The sequence below is a fragment of the Periplaneta americana genome, chromosome 16, assembly GCF_040183065.1.
Source record: "Periplaneta americana isolate PAMFEO1 chromosome 16, P.americana_PAMFEO1_priV1, whole genome shotgun sequence".
Lineage (NCBI taxonomy): Eukaryota > Metazoa > Arthropoda > Insecta > Blattodea > Blattidae > Periplaneta > Periplaneta americana.
Genome location: NC_091132.1, coordinates 187,907,546 through 187,928,965, shown reverse-complemented (window position 1 = coordinate 187,928,965; position 21,420 = coordinate 187,907,546). Strand labels below are relative to the sequence as shown.

Sequence of the window (21,420 nt, the reverse complement as noted above, 5' to 3'; positions counted from 1 at the left end):
TAATAGATGCTATAGAGTTACCAACAACGAAAAAAAAGAACACTAACAAATTAAAGAAAAGACACTTCTAAATAGCTCTGTTTGTAATATTTTTTTATCCGTAAAACTAAAGAAAAATATATTTTACTAACAACTTCAAATTAACGTAACTTTGAAAATATTGAGTTTAGGACAAATGTTTATAGGATGACATTTTTTGCTTAGGATATTTTCGGAAATAAGCTCCGTAAGTGGCGGTAAATCCTCGCGAATCACCCTCTAGAGATGTGGTTATTGATTTGTACGTATGGTTAAACTTGTTCTCTTTTAAATAAAATGTTCGTGTTAAAACATATGTTATTAGAATGTTTTGTTTACTGCATCCTAGGAATAAGTTCCTAAAATCTACACAGTTATATTATTTCCACCTTTATTGGATCCTTAAAAAATTTAGTCGAAATAAACACTTCCAAAAATATTGAAATGACACAAGAGAAAACGTACTTATATCATATTCAATTCAATTAAATTTATTAAGCCATTAAACATACAGTGATAGGCTTCGTCACAATACAGAAGGGAGGAAAAAAAACATACATTTGAAAATACACATATAATTGAAAACAGTAAAGTTCAATTAGAATGAAAACACAAAACATTTTGAAACTCTAAAATTAATGAAAACACTTCACTCTTAATGTAATAATTGTAACTAAATGTAAATAATTTTATTTATTAAAAACAATTTCGTGAAGAAACTCATCTACAGAGTAGAAAGGATTAATTAAAAGCCAATTATAAAATCTAGCTTTGAAACTATTGGTTGGTAACTTACAATATTGACTGGTCAGCTGTTTGAAGAAAATTTCCACATCTCGTCTGGAAATGAAATAGCTGGTTTGCAAAGAGGTGACTTCATTCGCTATCTAGGAGTCAATTTTTATGACGAGATTAATTTTGATCCTCTTTCAACATTGTCTAAACTAAGAACAAATGTAGAATTGCTTATTTCTTCACCACACTTACAAGCGGATCAAAAATACAACATCATTAACACCTCAATCTGTCCTAGTCTAATATATCCATTTCAGACAGTGCCTCCAAAAAAAAATTTCTAATAAGTTCATAGTGGATGCAGATATTATGATAAGGGGTGTGCTGAAAGAAATACTGCAACTGCCTAATGACCTTCCTACAGATATGTTATATACTGACACAAAATTCAAGGGATTAGGTTTATTCTGTTCAGCATGGGAATTACACTTACAAAATATAAACGCATGTAAGATATTGCTTAAATCCAATAATTCCTTCCTACATGCTACAAGGAAATTATCCCAAGAAATTACATCCAGTCTCACAGCACTCAATATCACCGAATCAGCAAATATTTTGGACAAGTACGGCACTGTAGATACGCGAAAGGTACGGCAAGTATTAAGAGAAAAAGCGTTTGAGAACTGGAGCCAGAAAAAACATAAAGTCAAAGGCGTGCTCTTATACCAACAATATACCCCGGCCAATAAGTGGATCCGGAATCACAAGGGTCTTTCCTGTAGTGAGTGGAGGGAAGCAATCAAGATGAATGCGAACGTGTCAGCTGTGCGTAGTATACCTGGCAGGTCTTCGGGCAGTAACCTCTGTCGACGTTGCGACAGGGAGGTTGAAACCCTTGCCCATGTCCTGGGGGCCTGTCCACACGGTGAACTTCTACGAAATACGCGGCATCATACAGTAAGATCTATAATAGCAACTGCCTTAAGGAACAAAGGTTATTCAGTATATGAAGAAGTACACGGCATATCCAGTGAGGGCAGTAATCGAAGAATCGACATAATTGCATTTAAACCTCCCTCTCTTGAAGGTTACATCATAGACCCTATTGTGAGATTCGAATCGCACGAACACCAGCCAGAAGAAGTACACGAGGAAAAAAGGAATATATATGAACCTTCCATCAGTTTTTATAAGGACAAATACCATCTGGAATCCATCGTCAGTACGGGACTAATGATAGGAGCCCGTGGGACCATACCCCGGTTCCTAGTCGACTTCTGTAAATCTTTTGGCCTGCATAAAAGTATTTTAAGAGATCTAACAATTGCAGCACTCAAAGAATCAATAGCTATTTTCAGGCATCACATATATGGACCATGACTAATTCGCATCTCCTTGACGTTACTTCGTTTAACATCATGTGTTTCAATATAATTCAAATTCTTTCTTTTTCACTCTAACAACAATTTATCACTAAGCCTCAAGGATTTTTACTCTATTGTATCATGGTACTCTTTGTCGACGGCAACCTGTAGTGGTTACAGGAAGAAATTAAATTAAATTAATTAAATTATATTTTCATCCCCATTACAGAAAAATTTGTACTAGTTTTCTGTAATCTACAGTATGGAATATTAATTTGTTCACTATTTCTAATTTCATGATCATATATATTGGCTATTCATGAGTAATTGTCTATATTTTGTCGAGTGTAAAGGACTAGATCGTATATATATATAAATTTATGACAGTTAATATCTGTGATTGTTTGAAAAGAGGTGGACAATGTTCAAGATAGTTTGATTGACATAGAATTCTAATGGCTTTCTTTTGCAAAATCAAGAGACTCCCAATTTTGCTACCATTTCCCCAGAAAATTAAGGCACACCTAATTATCGACTGAAAGAACGAAAAGTAGGCACATCTTAAATAATTTTGAGAAACGCAAGTCACTAATTTCTTTAATAAATTATAACTCTTGATAATTTTTTGCATATATATTCGATATGTTTTCCCATGTTGAACTGGAGTCTATAAAAAGTCCTAGAAATTTGGTACAGGGACATCATTTTATTTTTACTAACATTTTTAATATTAACCTGTCTATACCTTTAGAGAACCGGAAACACCGTTCGTTACCACCTTCCACGACTGGAGTTCGATGATACTAGCGTAAAACAGAAACACATCACTTTACTAGGTATAGGAGGGAAGAAAAGTAGTTCGTCCATTTACGTAAACTAGGAAATATCGCAATTTTGAGTTCGATACATTTCATTAGGTTTTTATTTAATCAAAATGCAGTACTGTATTAAGAATAAGTGTTTTTACTCACGAACTGAGCTATCCATGCGAACGTATTCCTTATGCAGTGTATATTATACTGTCTACAGCACATTAGCGTACAATATAGAGAATGAAGTTCAATTGAAAAATAATCATAATATGAATATTTAAACACATTTTTGAAAATAGTGACCGTTCATTTTGATACAGGCTTCAGTTCGTTTGTGCATATTATCGCACTATAGACTATTGCATCTAATTCTAATTGCCAGTTTCGTCCTTCGTACTAGTAACTCATGTTGAAATAATTTTGTACCTTCTCTATAAAAGAGTACCTTACGTACTGTAAATTCAATCTTCACTTCTGCCCGACCCGCACAGATAAAATTACTTAGACATGCTATCTACTGTCGCAGAATCGTAGAAAGGGGAGAAATCACGTGACAATTACTTAACGAGGCAATTTTATTTATTTTAAACTGTTGTATAATATTACGTAAACGACCAATTCCTAACAGAAATTAATCTTTTCAGAAAAGAGCTAAGACAGCCCAGCTTTTACAGAGAGGCGTGCAGAAGCAGGTGGGGGAAATCGGGATGCGACGTAGGCAAACGGACAGTACCTGTGCGAAAATATGGTTCAATATTGAAAGCTCTTTCGTCACTGGAAAACGCGAACATATTTCTGGAACGTACTATACTCACTAACTCAGTGCTGTTTACTATATGCAGCCTTGATTCTGTCTGGAGGACAGTTGGAACTTCATTAGTAGTAGGGGTGGGAGTGAAGTACATTAAAAAACTCAGGTACAATAAAAATTGAAGTAAAAATAAAATGATGTCCCTGTATAATGTTACGCTCAGTTCTTTTGTGATTAAAATTGTGCTTATAGTTTGTGCAACCCTTATTTTTAACAAAGCTGCACTGATTTCAATGTCATCTGTTATTTAACAAATCTACAATTTATCATTTTTCCAGCTTCTCTTGATGTTGTACTCTTATTGGTATAGCTGATAGCTATATCTGTAATTGCGAGCATTTCGCGTCAGTTGTCTCGGATTACGATGTCTGGCTGATTCTCTTTTGTATTGCTGCTGGTCTACATTGAAGGGGACCCACAGTGCAGCGACATCGTTTCTAGTCGTGCGTGTCCTTATGTCTTAGTCGGATGCATTGATGTACTCCTGGGATTACGGCTGGTAGCCTTCCCGCCGGAACCTGCAATCGATAAGATAAACATACGAGAGTGCTCTGTCGGTGACTATGCGAAACAGAATGTTTGATTGCGGGCGAACGCGGCCCGCGGGCCACGTATGATCATCCTCCGGATCAATACGGAGACCGCGTGACGCGCCGTGACGTAGCGTGACTCTCCGTGCAGCCAGTCCGAGCATGCCAGTGTGTCCGTCCTGACGCTATGGTGGCCAAGACGCTCTCCAACTTGCGGAGTAAGTCTGTCTCTGCTTTATGTCTTTTCTGGAGATGGTACCGAAATTTTCTTCTGTTCCTGTGCACATCCGTGACGAATTTTGGTTCTGCTTCTGTACACTTCCGTGATCAGATTTCATCTTCTGTTCCTCTGTTCTTCCGATATGAGTTTTGTTCTGCTTCTGTGTTTTCAGGTGAAATTTATACTTCTGCTTTTGTGCACTTTCTTGTTATTTGTTCCTCTTGTTTTGTGGACATGTTATGTGTTTCTCTGTTTTTGTGCACTTTCTTGTTGTTTCTTTGTTTTTGTGCACTTGTTATGTATTCCTCTCTTGTACTTCTGGTTTTGTGCATTTATTCCTCTCTTCTACCTCTGGTTTTGTGCACTTCCTTGTTACTTCTTTCTTTGTTTTTGTGCACTTGTTATTTATTCCTCTCTTGTACTTCTGTTTTCTTTGTTTTTGTGCACTTGTTATGTATTCCTCTCTTGTACTTCTGGTTTTGTGCACTTATTCCTCTCTTGTTCTTCTGGTTTTGTGCACTTTCTTGTTATTTGTTCCTCTTGTTTTGTTTACTTGTTATGTGTTTCTCTGTTTTTGTGCACTTTATTGTTATTTTTTTCTTTGTTTCTGTGCACTTGTTATGTATTCCTCTCTTGTACTTCTGGTTTTGTGCACTTATTCCTCTCTTCTACCTCTGGTTTTGTGCACTTCCTTGTTACTTCTTTCTTTGTTTTTGTGCACTTGTTATGTATTCCTCTCTTGTACTTCTGGTTTTGTGCACTTATTTCTCTCTTGTACTTCTGGTTTTGTGCACTTCCTTGTTACTTGTTTCTGTATTTTTGTGCGCTTGTTATTTATTTCTCTCTTGTACTTCTGGTTTTGTGCACTTCCTTCTTACTTGTTTCTGTATTTTTGTGCGCTTGTTATTTATTTCTCTCTTGTACTTCTGGTTTATTTGTGTTTGTGCACATTTATTTATTCCTCTCTTGTACTTCTGGTTTTGTGCACTTCCTTGTTACTTGTTTCTTTGTTTTTGTGCACTTGTTATTTATTACTCTCTTGTACTGGTTTCTTTGTTTCTGTGCACTTTTTATTTATTCCTCTCTTGTACTTCTGGTGTCTTTGTTTTTGTGCACTTGTTATTTATTACTCTCTTGTACTTCTGGTTTTGTGCACTTTCTTGTTACTTGTTTCTTTGTTTTTGTGCACGTTTTATTTATTCCTCCCTTGTACTTTTGGTTTCTTTGTTTTGTGCACTTTTTATTTATTCCTCTCTTGTACTTCTGGTTTTGTGCACTTCCTTGTTACTTGTTTCTTTGTTTTGTACACGTTTTATTTATTCCTCTCTTGTACTTCTGGTTTCTTTGTTTTTGTGCACTTTTTATTTATTCCTATCTTGCACTTCTGGTTTTGTGCACTTCCTTGTTAATTGCTTCTTTGTTTTTGTGCAATTTTTATTTATTCCTCTCTTGTACTTCTGGTTTCTTTGTTTTTGTGCACTTTTTATTTATTCCTCTCTTGTACTTCTGGTTTCTTTGTTTTGTGCACTTTTTATTTATTCCTCTCTTGTACTTCTGGTTTCTTTGTTTTGTGCACTTTTTATTTATTCCTCTCTTGTACTTCTGGTTTCTTTGTTTTTGTGCACTTTTTATTTATTCCTCTCTTGTACTTTTGGTTTCTTTGTTTTGTGCACTTTTTATTTATTCCTCTCTTGTACTTCTGGTTTTGTGCACTTTCTTGTTATTTGTTCCTCTTGTTTTGTGCACTTTTTATTTGTTTCTTTGTTTCTGTGCACTTGTTACTTATCCTTCTCTTGTATTTCTGGTTTTGTGCACTTATTATTTGTTTCTTTGTTTTTGTGCAATTGTTATTTATTCCTCTCTTGTACTTCTGATTTTGTGCACTGGTTATTTGTTTCTTTGTTTTTATGCACTTGTCATTTATTCCTCTCTTGTACTTCAGGTTCCTTTGTTTTTGTGCACTTGTTATTCATTCCTCTCTTGTACTTCAGGTTCCTTTGTTTTTGTGCACTTGTTATTCATTCCTCTCTTGTACTTCAGGTTCCTTTGTTTTTGTGCACTTGTTATTTATTCCTCTCTTGTACTTCAGGTTCCTTTGTTTTTGTGCACTTGTTATTCAGTCCTCTCTTGTACTTCAGGTTCCTTTGTTTTTGTGCACTTGTTATTCATTCCTCTCTTGTACTTCAGGTTCCTTTGTTTTTGTGCACTTGTTATTCATTCCTCTCTTGTACTTCAGGTTCCTTTGTTTTTGTGCACTTGTTATTTATTCCTCTCTTGTACTTCAGGTTCCTTTGTTTTTGTGCACTTGTTATTCATTCCTCTCTTGTACTTCAGGTTTTATCCACTTGTTATTTGTCCCTCTTGTTTTGTGCATCTGTTATGTGCTTCTCTGTTTTTGTGCACTTCCTTATTATTTGTTTCCTCGGTTTTGTTCACTTGTTAATGTTCCTTTGGTTTTGATCACTTCCTTGTAATTTGTTCTTCAGGTTTGTGCACTTGTTACGTGTTCTTTTTGTTTTGTGCACTTTCTTGTTATTTGTTCCTCTAGTAGAGATGGCCGTTAAATCACAGTGTGACTTAGAAACGAGACTGTCATTTAGATCAGCGGTCATCAGCACAGAGCACTCTGGGGCTAGCGTCTCTTACCCGCGGAGAACACACTGCACTATGGTGCAATCGTAGCTGCTAGCGGGTATGTTTTCTACCTCTTCCTGCTGCACGACGGGGCACACGGGACGGCTCCGCTTACCCTTTACCCATTTCAGCGAGTGCTGACGACCACCGATTTAGATTATATCTATGACTGAAGACGCAAAATATCTGTGCCAAAATATCACAGTCAATCTCTGCTCTATGTAATAACGAAGGTATTGAATATTCAGTATACTCTGATATTTTTATGACTTGTGATGACCTTACTTTTACGACTGAGAAGTAATCACATAACCTCAATTCCTTCATACTCAACTCCATTTCAAAATATCGACTGATTCAATACCTATAATATTGTGGTACGTGCACATTACTTATATATTACTTACTTGCTTTATTTTACAATATGTAGGCCTATTCACAAAGCTTAGAGAAATCGTTTTCACATTTCAGTGTTTTGGGTGTTTCATATGCAGGTATATTAAATTTATCGATGTAACAAAATCACGAAAAAATGTAACATATAATTATATCACAGTGACAGTTGCCATATTTTAAAATGTATAAAATTATCTCCATTCTCTGGTCTTTTTCACTTTCTTGTTATTTGTTCCTCTGGTGTTTTTCACTTTCTTGTTATTTGTTCCTCTGTTTTTGTACTTTCTTGTTATTTGTTCCTCTGGTGTTTTTCACTTTCTTGTTATTTGTTCCTCTGTTTTTGTACTTTCTTGTTATTTGTTCCTCTGGTGTTTTTCACTTTCTTGTTATTTGTTCCTCTGGTGTTTTTCACTTTCTTGTTATATGTTCCTCTGTTTTTGTACTTTCTTGTTATTTGTTCCTCTGGTGTTTTTCACTTTCTTGTTATTTGTTCCTCTGTTTTTTTGCACTTTCTTGTTATTTGTTCCTCCGGTGTTTTTCACTTCCTTGTTATTTGTTCCTCTGTTTTTTTGCACTTTCTTGTTATTTGTTCCGCTGGTGTTTTTCACTTGTTATTTGTTCCTCTGTTTTTGCACTTTCTTGTTATTTGTTCCTCCGGTGTTTTTCACTTTCTTGTTATTTGTTCCTCTGTTTTTTGCACTTTCTTGTTATTTCTTCCTCCGGTGTTTTTCACTTTCTTGTTATTTCTTCCTCCGTTTTCTTTTACTCTTTCTTGTTATTTGTTCCTCTGGTGTTTTACAGTTTCTTGTTATTTGTTCCTCTGTTTTTTTTTCACTTTCTTGCTATTTGTTCCTCTGGTGTTTTACACTTTCTTGTTATTTGTTCCTCTGTTTTTTGCACTTTCTGGTTATTTGTTCCTCTGTTTTTGCACTTTCTTGTTATTTGTTCCTCCGGTGTTTTTCACTTTCTTGTTATTTGTTCCTCTGTTTTTTGCACTTTCTTGTTATTTCTTCCTCCGGTGTTTTTCACTTTCTTGTTATTTCTTCCTCCGTTTTCTTTTACTCTTTCTTGTTATTTGTTCCTCTGGTGTTTTACAGTTTCTTGTTATTTGTTCCTCTGTTTTTTTTCACTTTCTTGCTATTTGTTCCTCTGGTGTTTTACACTTTCTTGTTATTTGTTCCTCTGTTTTTTGCACTTTCTGGTTATTTGTTCCTCCGGTGTTTTTTACTTTCTTGTTATTTGTTCCTCTGGTGTTTTTCACTTTCTTGTTATTTGTTCCTCTGTTTTTTTGCACTTTCTTGTTATTTGTTCCTCTGGTGTTTTTCACTTTCTTGTTATTTGTTCCTCTGTTTTTTTTTCACTTTCTTGCTATTTGTTCCTCCGGTGTTTTTCACTTTCCTGTTATTTGTTCCTCTGGTGTTTTTCACTTTCTTGTTATTTGTTCCTGTGGTGTTTTACACTTTCTTGTTATTTGTTCCTCTATTTTTTTGCACTTTCTTGTTATTTGTTCCTCTATTGTTTGCACTTTCTTGTTATTTGTTCCTCTATTTTTTGCACCTTCTTGTTATGTGTTCCTTTATTTTTTGCACTTTCTTGTTATTTGTTCCTCTATTTTTTGCACTTTCTTGTTATTTGTTCCCCTATTTTTTCACTTGTTATTTGTTCCTCTATTTTTTTGCACTTTCTTGTTATTTGTTCCTCTATTGTTTGCACTTTCTTGTTATTTGTTCCTCTATTTTTTTGCACCTTCTTGTTATGTGTTCCTTTATTTTTTCCACTTTCTTGTTATTTGTTCCTCTATTTTTTGCACTTCCTTGTTTGTTCCTCTCGTTCTGAGTGCTTCCTTGTTACTTGTTCATCTGGTTTTCTGTACTTTCTTGTTACTTGTTCATCTGGTTTTCTGTACTTTCTTGTTATTTGTTCCTCCGTTTTTTTGCACTTTCTTGTTATTTGTTCCTCTGGTGTTTTTTACTTTCTTGTTATTTCTTCCTCTGGTTTTGTGCACTTCCTTGTTATTTGTTCTTCCGGTTTTTGCACTTTCTTATTACTTCTACTTCTGGTTTTGTGCACTTCCTTGTTTGTTCCTCTGCTTCTGTGCACTTCCTTCTTATTTGTTCCTCTAATTTTGTGCACTTCCTTTTATTTGTTCCTCTGATTTTGTGCGTTTCCTAATTATTTGTTCCTCTGGTTTTGTACACTTAATATTTTTCCTCGTTTTGTACTTTCTTGTCATTTGTTCCTCTGCTTTCGTGCACTTCCTTCTTATTTGTTGCACCACTTCCTTTAAGTCTCTTTCACGTCCGAATTATCCGAAACTGTCCCAGTTTTCCATGTTCCCGGAGGATTTCATTGGGACAGTTCCCCGGAATTTGGCCATTTGACATTTTGTTTGCATTGCGATATTATGAAGAACAGTGTTTTGTGCTGTAGGAAATAACCCAACTAAATGGAATAGTTTGAATATTTACTTCGGACTATCATATTTAAAAGTTTAGTAATTCTGAATGTCTGAATAAGGGACTCTTTCTAACTTCACCCGTCATCTAAGACATTATGATGCCGAAGCGATAGAGTAAATGTACCGAGTAGCTCCAAGTAAAGTCATTATCTGAATGCGACTCATTTTGTGCGCTTTGCAGCACATTTTGAGCTTCACGTGGTCGAAATGCAAATGTAATCATTCATACAGATTTCCCAGCACTTTCAACAAAGACGATGAGTCCAAGTTTAACATCTCACCTATGTTTTTTTTTCTGTTTTGCAGAACGCGTCCTGCGGGACGACCAGCGCCCCCTGGAGATCCTGCAGGAGTGGGGGCCCCATCAGGACCGCGTGCGCTTCGTCCTTCGCTACACCGTGCTGCCGTCTAGTGCTGCCCGTGAGTACCATTTTGACGTTCTCTTGTTGGATGGTTTAACTGATAGACAGGGTGCTCCGCTGTTGAATACACTGACGCTGCAAATCGTCGTTCAAACAGGAGTGACTAAAGTTTTTGCGTGTAGTCTCCTGAAAATAAGTTACATAACAAGAATTCTGCATTCAAGATTTTATAAAACTGTTTTTCCATTCCCACTGCAGTAAATATGCTGTTCTTATCTTGTTTTTAGGGAATTAATCCGTGACTGGATTCGAAACTGCTCTTCATTTCATCATCCTTAGGAACCTAAACAATGGATTTATTCACAGCAGTGAATTAAACGTTTTGAACTCACAGCAGTCAATTATTTTTTTTAATAACTCTCTCCATGACAACCAACATATTAGCATCAATAAATACTGCGTGTTCAGTTCAAAGTGTGTCATGGCTCGCTGTATGCCGTCATGTGGCTAGTCGTTGAACCTAGAGAATTCAATCTTCCTACACTTCCACAGAGGTGTATGACCTATGTGCCAGAGAAGTTGCCTAGCAAGTACGGCGTTCATTCTGAAGAGTACTTACCGATACGTACGGTAACACCTGTAGTGGCAGGAATGTGAACTGTTTGGAAACACGTACTGAGATGAGTTTTTTTGTTACTATCGGGATATGGGGAGAGGGTTAAGACGATTACTTACGCATTTGTTGACATTAACTTCACGGTCAACATGGACACGGAGCATTGATTTGTATTGTGGAATGTTGCCGTACGCAACCGATGATAACAAATACCCTGCGTACGACTTGCCCCCGCAAAACACAGTTCGAAAGAGGTTATGGTAGCGCACAGACCGTACAGACCGCCATCTGTTGCTACGACGTTCATATTATACCGTACACGTTCTCAAGTTCAGATTGAACGCCTTGATTAATAGGCAACTTCTCTGACATAAAAGCTGAAACTCGCTTCAAATCGCTGACTCACGACAGTGATGTCATGACACACTTTGAAATGAACAGCCAGTACATACATACATATATACATACATACATACATACATACATACATACATACATTCATTCATTCATTCATTCATTCATTCATTCATTCATGCAATCCTAGCATTAAAAACGCTTGTTATGACCCTATAAATCGTCCACAATTGGCCTATTTCTGGCACTGTGCCAGAAAAAGTTACCCATAGGTTAACAACTGGGAAAACTCCGTTGCAGAAAGTTACTAAACCTTACCGCTGCGCTGGGAGCGGAGTCGGAGGTTCCCTCCGTTAATCTGAACCACTGTCGCTACTGATTGGCAGGTCATCTGATGCATCACTGCTATCAGTTAAACATTCTCCTAACGAAATTATTCTGTCACTTTCACTGTCTGTTACATTAGCACTAGGGAAAATTCTTCTTCGTTATTTTTAACGTGCTCAACACATTTCTTCCACTTTGTCTTTTCCATATTCTGCGATAGGCGGCGACGCAATCGTTCCTTTACGTTAAGTGGGGACAGTGGCGGCTGATTGACTGAGGCAAGTGAGGCCGGGCCTAAGTCACTTGGCTTAACTGAAATCAAATTTTGTGTTTATGTAATGTATTAGTTATTTGAATGAAGCATATATCGCTGTAGAAGCATTTGAAAACTTTGTGATGTATATAGACCTGTTTTGCAGTAAAATTTGTTCCTGAGGCCAGGATCGCTCGTGCCGGGTCTGGCTTGTGATGTATATAAACCTGTTTTGCAATAAAATTTGTTCCTGAGGCCAGGATCGCTCGTGCCGGGTCTGGCTTGTGATGTAGATAGACCTGTTTTGCAATAAAATTTGTTCCTGAGGCCAGGATCGCTTGTGCCGGGTCTGGCTTGTGATGTAGATAGACCTGTTTTGCAATAAAATTTGTTCCTGAGGCCAGGATCGCTCGTGCCGGGTCTGGCTTGTGATGTAGATAGACCTGTTTTGCAATAAAATTTGTTCATGAGGCCAGGGTCGCTCGTGCCGGGTCTGCTTCTGGATTTTCGTTTGTCTTCGCGGGCTTTTGACGTTGCGCTTTAAACGTTTAACTGAGGCACAATTCGTCTGGCCTGGTCAGGTTTCACTCCTCTCAACCATGGGCCGGCCTCAAGGGTAGAGTGGGGTGGGAATAGGGTGACTTGTCTTCCTAAATAGACCATAAATAACAAACATTCCAGCTCTTTGGCAGGCAGAGATCCACACTATTCTCTCCTCTTATGTCGTAGTTTATGACTTAAGCGAGGGTGTTGTACTATTGTACTTCGTGTAATGAATATGGGCCAATGTTGTTAACTATTTCGGGAAAATATAAACAGAAACAAATGCCAGAAATAATGCTGGTGTAGTTAATTAATTGTTAGAGTGTCCTTTTTCGAGAAGAAATAATATTGAAAGAAAGGAAGTTTTAAATAAAGAGAGAGCCGACCGAGATACCTACGACATCGCTGACAATTTTTCTGACAGATAATCTTAAAACGCGAGTTTCTATTGCATCCTGGTATGGGCAACATAGATGGTTAAGTGGTAATGTGGTGCAAAATAAACTTCTCTGTTGGCCTTGTTCGTTGCTGTCAAAGTAAAAAAATAAAAAGAAAAGAAAGAAAGGGAAATTTCAACACATAATATGGGTTGCTTCATCACACTGAAACAATCACTGAAACTCACAGCATAACAGCTTATTTGGTGAGTGAAATTATTATTTTTCATTACTAGTAATAATAATAGACTAATAATAATAATAATAATAATAATAATAATAATAATAATAATAATAATTCAGTAATAATGATATTAATAATATAACAACATAATATCATAAATAAACATTTTCTATCGGAGGCACTTAAACTAGTTGCATCTGGCCTCACCGAGGATTTGGATCACCGGCCGCTACTGAGTGGGGACTCAGTTTCTGTTATAAAAATCCAATTGAAAAGACTGGAGACGACTAACTAAACATTTTAGTCTGTTCCTTTAAGTAAATAAAACCAAAACAATAAATGCTTATTTTTAAGGCATGATTGAATTTTGAAGATAAATAATGTTTAGGTACGCGCTAGTTGACGGACCGCGAGCAGTCAGACATAAACTTAACAAGTGATGATATCTTGTTGACTCATTCTATTAACATGGTTTTTTTTCAACATAAAGTAGAATCTATTTAGACGATTTCAGGCACTGCAACTACCCACTTCTCTCTTCAAAAGAAAAAAGTTTATCGCTGATCGCTTTTCTAATTCAAAATAGTAATAAGCGTTACAAGAGCGGTATGTTGAAGTTTTCATGTTCGAGGAAAAGTTTGAAAAAGCGAAACGTAGTTGAGCTTTTTTAATTTCCGAGAATTGAAAGAAAACATACCGCTCGTGTATCGTACATTATTTTGTGCGAAGATCGTTTATTACATACCTGAAAGAGGAATATCTAATTAGTTGCAATGAAATCTCCATCTTGGTTTCTGTTCAATGACGGCAATTTTGGAAAACAAAAAGATCTATCTTCAACATTGTTACTTTAAAATGTTTTCTCTGTTCACTATACTCCAGCAGGCCGTGATATACGTCTGTCTTTTTTTTCCCCCAGTCTATAAATGCGAACTTAAAACAAACGGCTTCCTTAATGTTACATGCATCACGAAATGCAATAACTTTAGTGGAGTTGTAGAGTTTACTTAATTTTTGCAAATATTTAAAAACAATAATTAACAGTGCAATTTAGGTGAAATTGCAGTGGTAAGTTTCCAATTTATAATTATTACTATATTGAGCGTCTCTAAAAATAATATTTAAAAGCCTAAAGCAGTAAAATCAATATGTCACTTAAGCGGTAAGAAGAGGGAAATTGTTATGTGTGTTCGGTTGGAAATACTGAATGTGGAATTTTAGACTTTCCGCGGATAGGTTTTGTTCGGAAACCAAGCAAATACGCACGATCTCGCACAAACATATTTTCCCACACTGCAGTAATCTAAAACAAACCTCAATTAACAAGTCTTATATGTGTTATATTGCGGTGACTCAAAGATTTTAAAAATCTCCAAACAATACTCTTCAACATGCTTCTTTCCTTATTAGAATCCGACTACTACTCTTTGAGTTATTATTAAGCATAAAAAATGGGAAAATATTTTGCTTCATTGAAAGCCTACGTTATTGGCTGACAATTAGGAAGGAGGAGGTGAATAGTATATTGTGTCACTCTTTAAGATTGACGCATGCTCAGACCAACGAAGTTTTCTAAGTTGTTCCCCTATAGCACTCATGTCAAAAGATGCCCATAGGAGCAAGCGCGCGCTTTAGAGCTCAGGAGAGCCTGAGCGCTTCGAAAGAGGTAGTATATGCCGCTTGGTCAAGCTCTATACAGGGATGGCCAGCACTGATTCAACGGATAAAGGGAAGAGAACTTATTAAAACTATATCCATGTTAATATTTAGATTTGTCTGAGAAGTATAAGTGCATTATAAGAACGTAAGTTTTAATTTTAATGCTCGTTTTTCACAAGTTTGCTCTTTTATTCAAAAGGAATAGTTTCTCAAATTTGTTTACAAATAAGTGAAATTTTCCGATATGTTTATTTAGTAGCCTTACAGGTACTGAAACAATGTTTTCGTAAAACTAATATACCGTAAATACGTAAGCTTATTACTGAAGATAGTGTATTGAAATTTTTGAAAATATTCGCATGGAAAATGTTTGTAAGGAAATGAATTAACAAAGGAACTACTGTTACATCATAAGCAAAATATACGTGCCGATGTGTTTGTGAAACGTCAGCTCTATAGCTTCAGCAGAATTCGAGAAAATAATTTAATATTCTGATGATAGGAAGTTGCGCACAATATCAACTTAAAGGCATAATGCGTTTTGTTATGTAATATTAGTTACAGTTAAAACATATACCTAAGTAACTTTGCTTTGTACTATAATATTGTTTTGATTTGTTTATTGATTACTTTAATAAGACTAAAAATACAATCAATATCAATTCCAACTTACCATGACATACTCAATCTCTTTCTTTGGGATATCACTTTCTTTACGAATGATGTTTCATCCACTTAGTACAGTATAGTTGTACTACTGGAATTTATGTGAATATTATTATTTCTTCACAACTCCTTATTATGTTATTAACGTTTAAAACACAACAGCAATAATAAGAAATTGGTGTTAGTACTGTTGTTTTTCAGATAATATAGATAATATCAAACAGAAAGAAGCCATATAAAAATTACGACATAAAATGTTACGTTCCGTTTGAAGTTTGCAGACCACTGCTTTCTTAATCCAACAGACTGCTTATTCATATGCACAATCCTTTCTCCTTCCATACCTAGCGCTTGATGCCGCGCACGACGTCAAGGTCAGAAAAATGCGCTTGCTTTGCCATCACTGCCCTACAGCAACTAGTATTCCATGACGTCATCACCACCTTCACAACATAATTTTATACAACGTACCTGTAAGAAACAGCTTCAAAACAACAACAAATTAACATTGTCTTAGAAAGGGTTACTTAGGGTCGTATTCATAGACGAGAGACTTTAGACCAAAGTTGACTTTTGAAAGTACAAAGTCACCATATTCCTATTTACAGTCGACACTTTGACGAAAGTAAACTTCAATGGCGACTTTACTTCGAAGTCGCCGAAAATCTAGACTTTGACTGTGACTTTCGTTCGTGGACATAAGCAAAATGGCTGATATTTGCAAAATAGTTGAATTTGCTGAGAATATTGAGGACATCCAGCAGGTTATTAAAGCTTCTCATGTTTCTTAGCGTATTTTTATAGATTATAAATTCAAATCAAGGCACAGATTAAAATATATCCTCGTCATGTTTCAACTTTCATTGATGAAGAATCAAAAAGGATTATCTGTTCCACCAATACATAGTACAATTTAATTCATCGCGATTTTACGCTATAGGTAAGGATTGACAGCTTAATAATGATTTTGACTATTTAATTCTATAAAGGATAGGTTATACAGTTGGATATGCAGTTAATTTATAATCCTGCGGTCGTCATAATAATGTTTTCTGCATATTGATTTCAGATAATTTTTAAGTAGTTTTGCAGACATGCAGGAAATAACTATGCCAACTGACAGCAGATAATATGTCTCTTTCATAGTCTAGGCCTATCATTGGTGGCATCTTCTTATCATCTATATCTTCAGAATAAAATTATTTTACAGTGAAATAATTTGAGGGCTTAATGTGAAACTAAATTAACTACAATCGATGTTTTATTCACAACAAAATTCTTAACAGGCAATACTATTTCATATGAACTCTACCATCATGTTTTTTAGTTACTAATTATGTTATACACAAGACTGTTCGAACTGAGTTACGATTTTTGTGACCAAGTAGAAGAACAAATTATTATCGATCTAAAAATGTCAATTTTTGTACTTACGTTAGTTTCACATTAAGCTCTCCAATATTTATTCTTATGTAAAGCTGCTATAATGGTTAACAATCGCTTAACATGTACCGATGTTCAATTGTTTCATTGATTTGTGACTCAAAAGATGGTTTTGATTGTGGCAATGCCTACTCTATTTCAACTATCTGTTAATTTAATTCGTTTACAAGGCAGTGAATTTGATTGCCAACATTAGAACAAGATCGTCAAATTTCGACTTACCAAAGTCAAAGTCTTAGAAGTATTGTCTATGAATAGCACATCTAACGAAGTTAAACTTTACTATACCTGGTAAGGTTTATCTTGTCTCAGTAGCAATAAAACCAAGTCCCTTCAAAGGAGGGTGGAGATTATAGGAGGGTTGTAAATTTTCAGGATTTCTTTCAAAACCTTGTTATTGTGCAGGCTGCCGCAACTCAGTTTCTTGAAAGACAAGCTCAGTGACGGAACTACACAGCATGAAGAGAGATACTTTGTTATTTTATTTTGCGCTACAGAATGTATCAACTAGTCCCTTCCACCACTGGATGGATGGACGGCACAGCTCCACTCTCCCATCGCCATAACAACATACACGAAGTAAGACATATCTCCTTTCTCTCTCTTTTCATAGTGAGACAAGATACATCACACAGCCTTTACGAAGGTCGACTTTGGAAAGTCTTCATCCAAAGTCTCGTTTATGAATACGGCCCTTAGAAACCATACAATATATTACGTCATATCCAGTACTTATATCTCAACTACGTCATAACATTATATCTTGTAAATTTATAATACCGTTTTTTACATATTTTAATGCTAGAATAGCATAAGACGTTGTATGAAACACGTGTATAATCTCCATTATAAGCCCTCGTGAAAATTAACGCGTGAGCCATAATTACCAAGATTGTACACTAATTACATAAATTACTATTATGACTTCTTCAACAACAACACATTACAAAGAAAAGGTTTACAAATAAATTTAGATACCAGTAATGGATAAAATATTGTATAGCACGCGAGAGTAAACAGATTTTATGCGCTCGTAGAAATTATCGGTTTCGCCTCGGGCGTTAAACTTTCCACTCACGGATAAAATCTAATTTTACTCTCTTGTACCGTCCTAATGTTGGTTGCTAATGACGATGGAACGTAAGCCACATTACTTCTCGAGGAAAGTAAGTGAAAAGATGGTTAGCAACAAATAATTGAAAGATAAAAACCAAAATATTCCTAGACTCAGTTTTATATTACAGTTTAATTAACCTTCAATACAGAATTTACTTTAAATGTACCGGTATATTAATATTATACTGGGTGTTAGTTCAAAATGTGTCATGGCTCGCTGTATGCCGTCATGTGGCTAGCGTATGAGCCTAGAGAATTCAATCTTCCTACACTTCCGCAGAGGTGTATAACCTGTGAGGCAGAGAAGTTGCCTAGCAAGTACGGCGTTCATTCTGAAGAGTACGTACCGATACGTACGGTAACGCCGGTAGTGGCAGGAATGTGAACTGTTTGGAAATGCGTACTGTCGGGATATGGGGAGAGGGTTAAAACGATTACTTACGTATTTGTTGACATTAACGTCGACGGTCAACATGGACACGGAGCATTTGATTTGTGTTGTGGAATGTTACCGGACGCAACCGATGATAACAAATACCCTGCGTACGACTTGCCGGCGCAAAACACAGTTCGAAAGAGGTTATGGTAGCACACAGACCGTACAGACCGCCATCTGTTGCTACGACGTTCAAGTTATACCGTACACGTTCTCAAGTTCAGATTGAAGAACGCCTTAAATAATAGGCAACTTCTCTGACATATAAGCTGAAACTCGCTTCAAATCGGTGACCCAACAACAGTGACGTCATGACACACTTTGAAATGAACACCCAGTAGTCTAGCATATACAGTCACGAAGCTCAATACGTAGTAAATATGCATCCATAGATAGTTGCTAACCACTAGGATCGCTACTGTCGCCTCATTAGAGACAATGCGAAATAGTAGCTGCACAGTCTATTGTTCCTAGTACCCTCATAAACTCAAGCATCGTGACTGTATATACTAGACGTGTTAATATTATAGTTGTTACAGTTATTCATGTTACACACAGTATTTGGGTAAGTTGGTTAGAATCACGATTTTTTTCTGTAGTTATTTCAACTTTTTTTTTAAATGTTAGTCAAATCCTCCATAATAACTACTTCACATGTACTAGAACCTGCACCTCCGTAAAGAACCCTATGGGCTACTTTTTTCTTGTTAGATATATTGTCGGCAACATAATTTTCTGCAATTGTAGAAGATTTTCAATCCCTATACCTTTTCAGGGCTAAAGCATCAACACCTGTAACAGCCAAAAAAGTAGCAGAAGTTCTAAATGAATGGTCTTTTTTTTTCTCTCAATTCAGAAACATTCCTATTTTTACTAAGAATAGTAGAGAGTACTCTTGCCAATTTTTTGGTTATAATATTTCCCTTCTTGATATCGCACAAAGAAGCGCGGATTTTATGTCGAATCTTAGACCTAATTATTATACACTTCCTCACAATAAATTTCGAAATAACACATATTACCTTTACTAGCAGTAATTTTTAATGTACGTGACATACCATTTTTTTGGTTCTGAAATATTTAGTCATTCCTTAACTCGATGTTCTCCAGTTTCAATTGAAGTAATTCATTAGAACGACATGCACCAGCAATTCCCATCACTGCTACTACCTTCATGTTATAAGTAAATATGTATCATCAGGTGCATTTGTGAAGAATTAATTAACTTGTTCTCTGGTGAAAACATTAGATTTTCTCGGTTTATATCCATCATTCTCACGTTTTAAGGCACACTGAGACGGATTTTTTACTAAAAAGAAACAATTTTCGGTTGTTTATGGAAAAAATATTCTTTGGGCACTTAGAAAGTTGATAGTAAGAAGTTTTTTTGCTTCTACATCTTCGAAGTAGGTTATCTTACGATGCTTTATCAACATCTTAGGTTATTTAGCGTCTGAATGAGATGGGTGAAATGAGTCCGGGGTCCAGCATCGAAAGTTACCCAGCATTTGCTCATATTCGGTTGAGGGAAAACCCCGGAAAAACCTCAACCAGGTAACTTCCTCCGGCCGGGAATCGAACCCGGGCCACCTGCTTTCGTCGCCAGACGCTCTAACAGTTACTCCACAGGTGTGGACTACGTCTTCGAACTCCAGGAGCGATTTTTATATAGGATTTCAGCATATCTCTTTTTTACAAATTTGCCTTTTACTCGAAACTATATTTTTGATACTTATTAATGGAGAAAAATTCGTTCCAACACCGGAAATCTAACCCAGGACATTCAATTTGGCGCGCTGAGTGCTCTTACCAACTGAGCTATGCCGAAACCCGGCTGAACTTTCCTCCTTTGTATCGTCAATAGCCCACTACCTGTACTTTAGACTTACATATGCCATATGTGTAAGAGCGCATATTTTAATGACTTCATGGCCATTTCAGCAACAGTTCTGGAACTATTAACATTGACATATTCTTATTAGAGATATTTTGTCATGGCGTGCTCTACTTTCACATTCTTCACGAAGTCGACCTGGTTGGTGAGATGGTATAGCTCTTGCCTTCTATGCCCAAGGTTGCGGGTTCGATCCCGGACCAGGTCGATGGCATTTAAGTGTGCTTAAATGCGACAGACTCATGTCAGTAGATTTACTGGCATGCAAAAGAACTCCTGCGGGACAAAATTCCGCCACATCCGGCGACGCTGATATAACCTCTGCAGTTGCGAGCGTCGTTAAATAAAACATAATGTTCTTTTTTTTTTTTCTTCACGAATGAATCTCTCACATATGCAGTTTCATGTCTGCCACACGATCGATATTGCAGATGGGACAGTACCAATATGTTCAAAATACTCCATGCGCATACATCTTTAACGAAAGTCAATGAAAATATTCCTACGTGTTCATGCAAATATTATTATCTGAGATCAAACGTTGAGAAATGTTAAATATATTGAAAATTAGGAGCTATAAAATTGTCAAATTATGTAAATCGGAAATTTAATCTCTGATTTTCACAAATTTATTTCGCGTAAAGTAGCCTAGATATCATGGATTGTCCACACCTGTGGAGTAATGGTCAGCGCGTCTGGCCGCGAAACCAGGTGGCCCGGGTTCGAATCCCGGTCGGGAGAAGTTACCTGATTGAGGTTTTTTCCGGGGTTTTCCCTCAACCCAATAGGAGCAAATACTGGGTAACTTTCGGTGCTGGACCCCGGACTCATTTCACCGGTATTATCATCTTCATTTCATTCAGACGCTAAATAACCTACATGTTGATACAGCGTCGTAAAATAACCCAATAAAATAAAAATATATATCATGGATTTGTCAACGTTAGATTATTGCCTGTGAAACAGGGTCGGTATGAAAAAATGTGAAGTTGCTGCATTTAAATGTAATACGCATGACACACTATTATTATATCACTAATTTGAATAATAAAAATAAAATTTAACTTTCGACCCTACTATTTCGATTGCGCTCACACTTTTCAAACACCTTATTGTTCATGCGTCTAACAAACAGTTAAAAATGAAATA

The 21,420-nt window shown here is 36.2% G+C and overlaps 1 protein-coding gene across 3 annotated transcripts in view; it reads left to right on the top strand.

The window, feature by feature from the left end:
* The window catches only part of ASPP (Ankyrin-repeat, SH3-domain, and Proline-rich-region containing Protein), a 1,244,753-nt gene that overhangs the window by 544,339 nt on the left and 678,994 nt on the right, over positions 1–21,420 (top strand). For 2 of the 3 annotated variants that reach the window (XM_069815402.1, XM_069815409.1), the window contains exon 3: positions 10,288–10,401. In XM_069815402.1, coding sequence (XP_069671503.1) covers positions 10,288–10,401 — 114 coding nt within the window. Of the gene's footprint in view, positions 1–4,432; positions 4,492–10,287; positions 10,402–21,420 lie in introns of those variants that run through there. The other variant, XM_069815403.1, reaches the window with a different exon arrangement.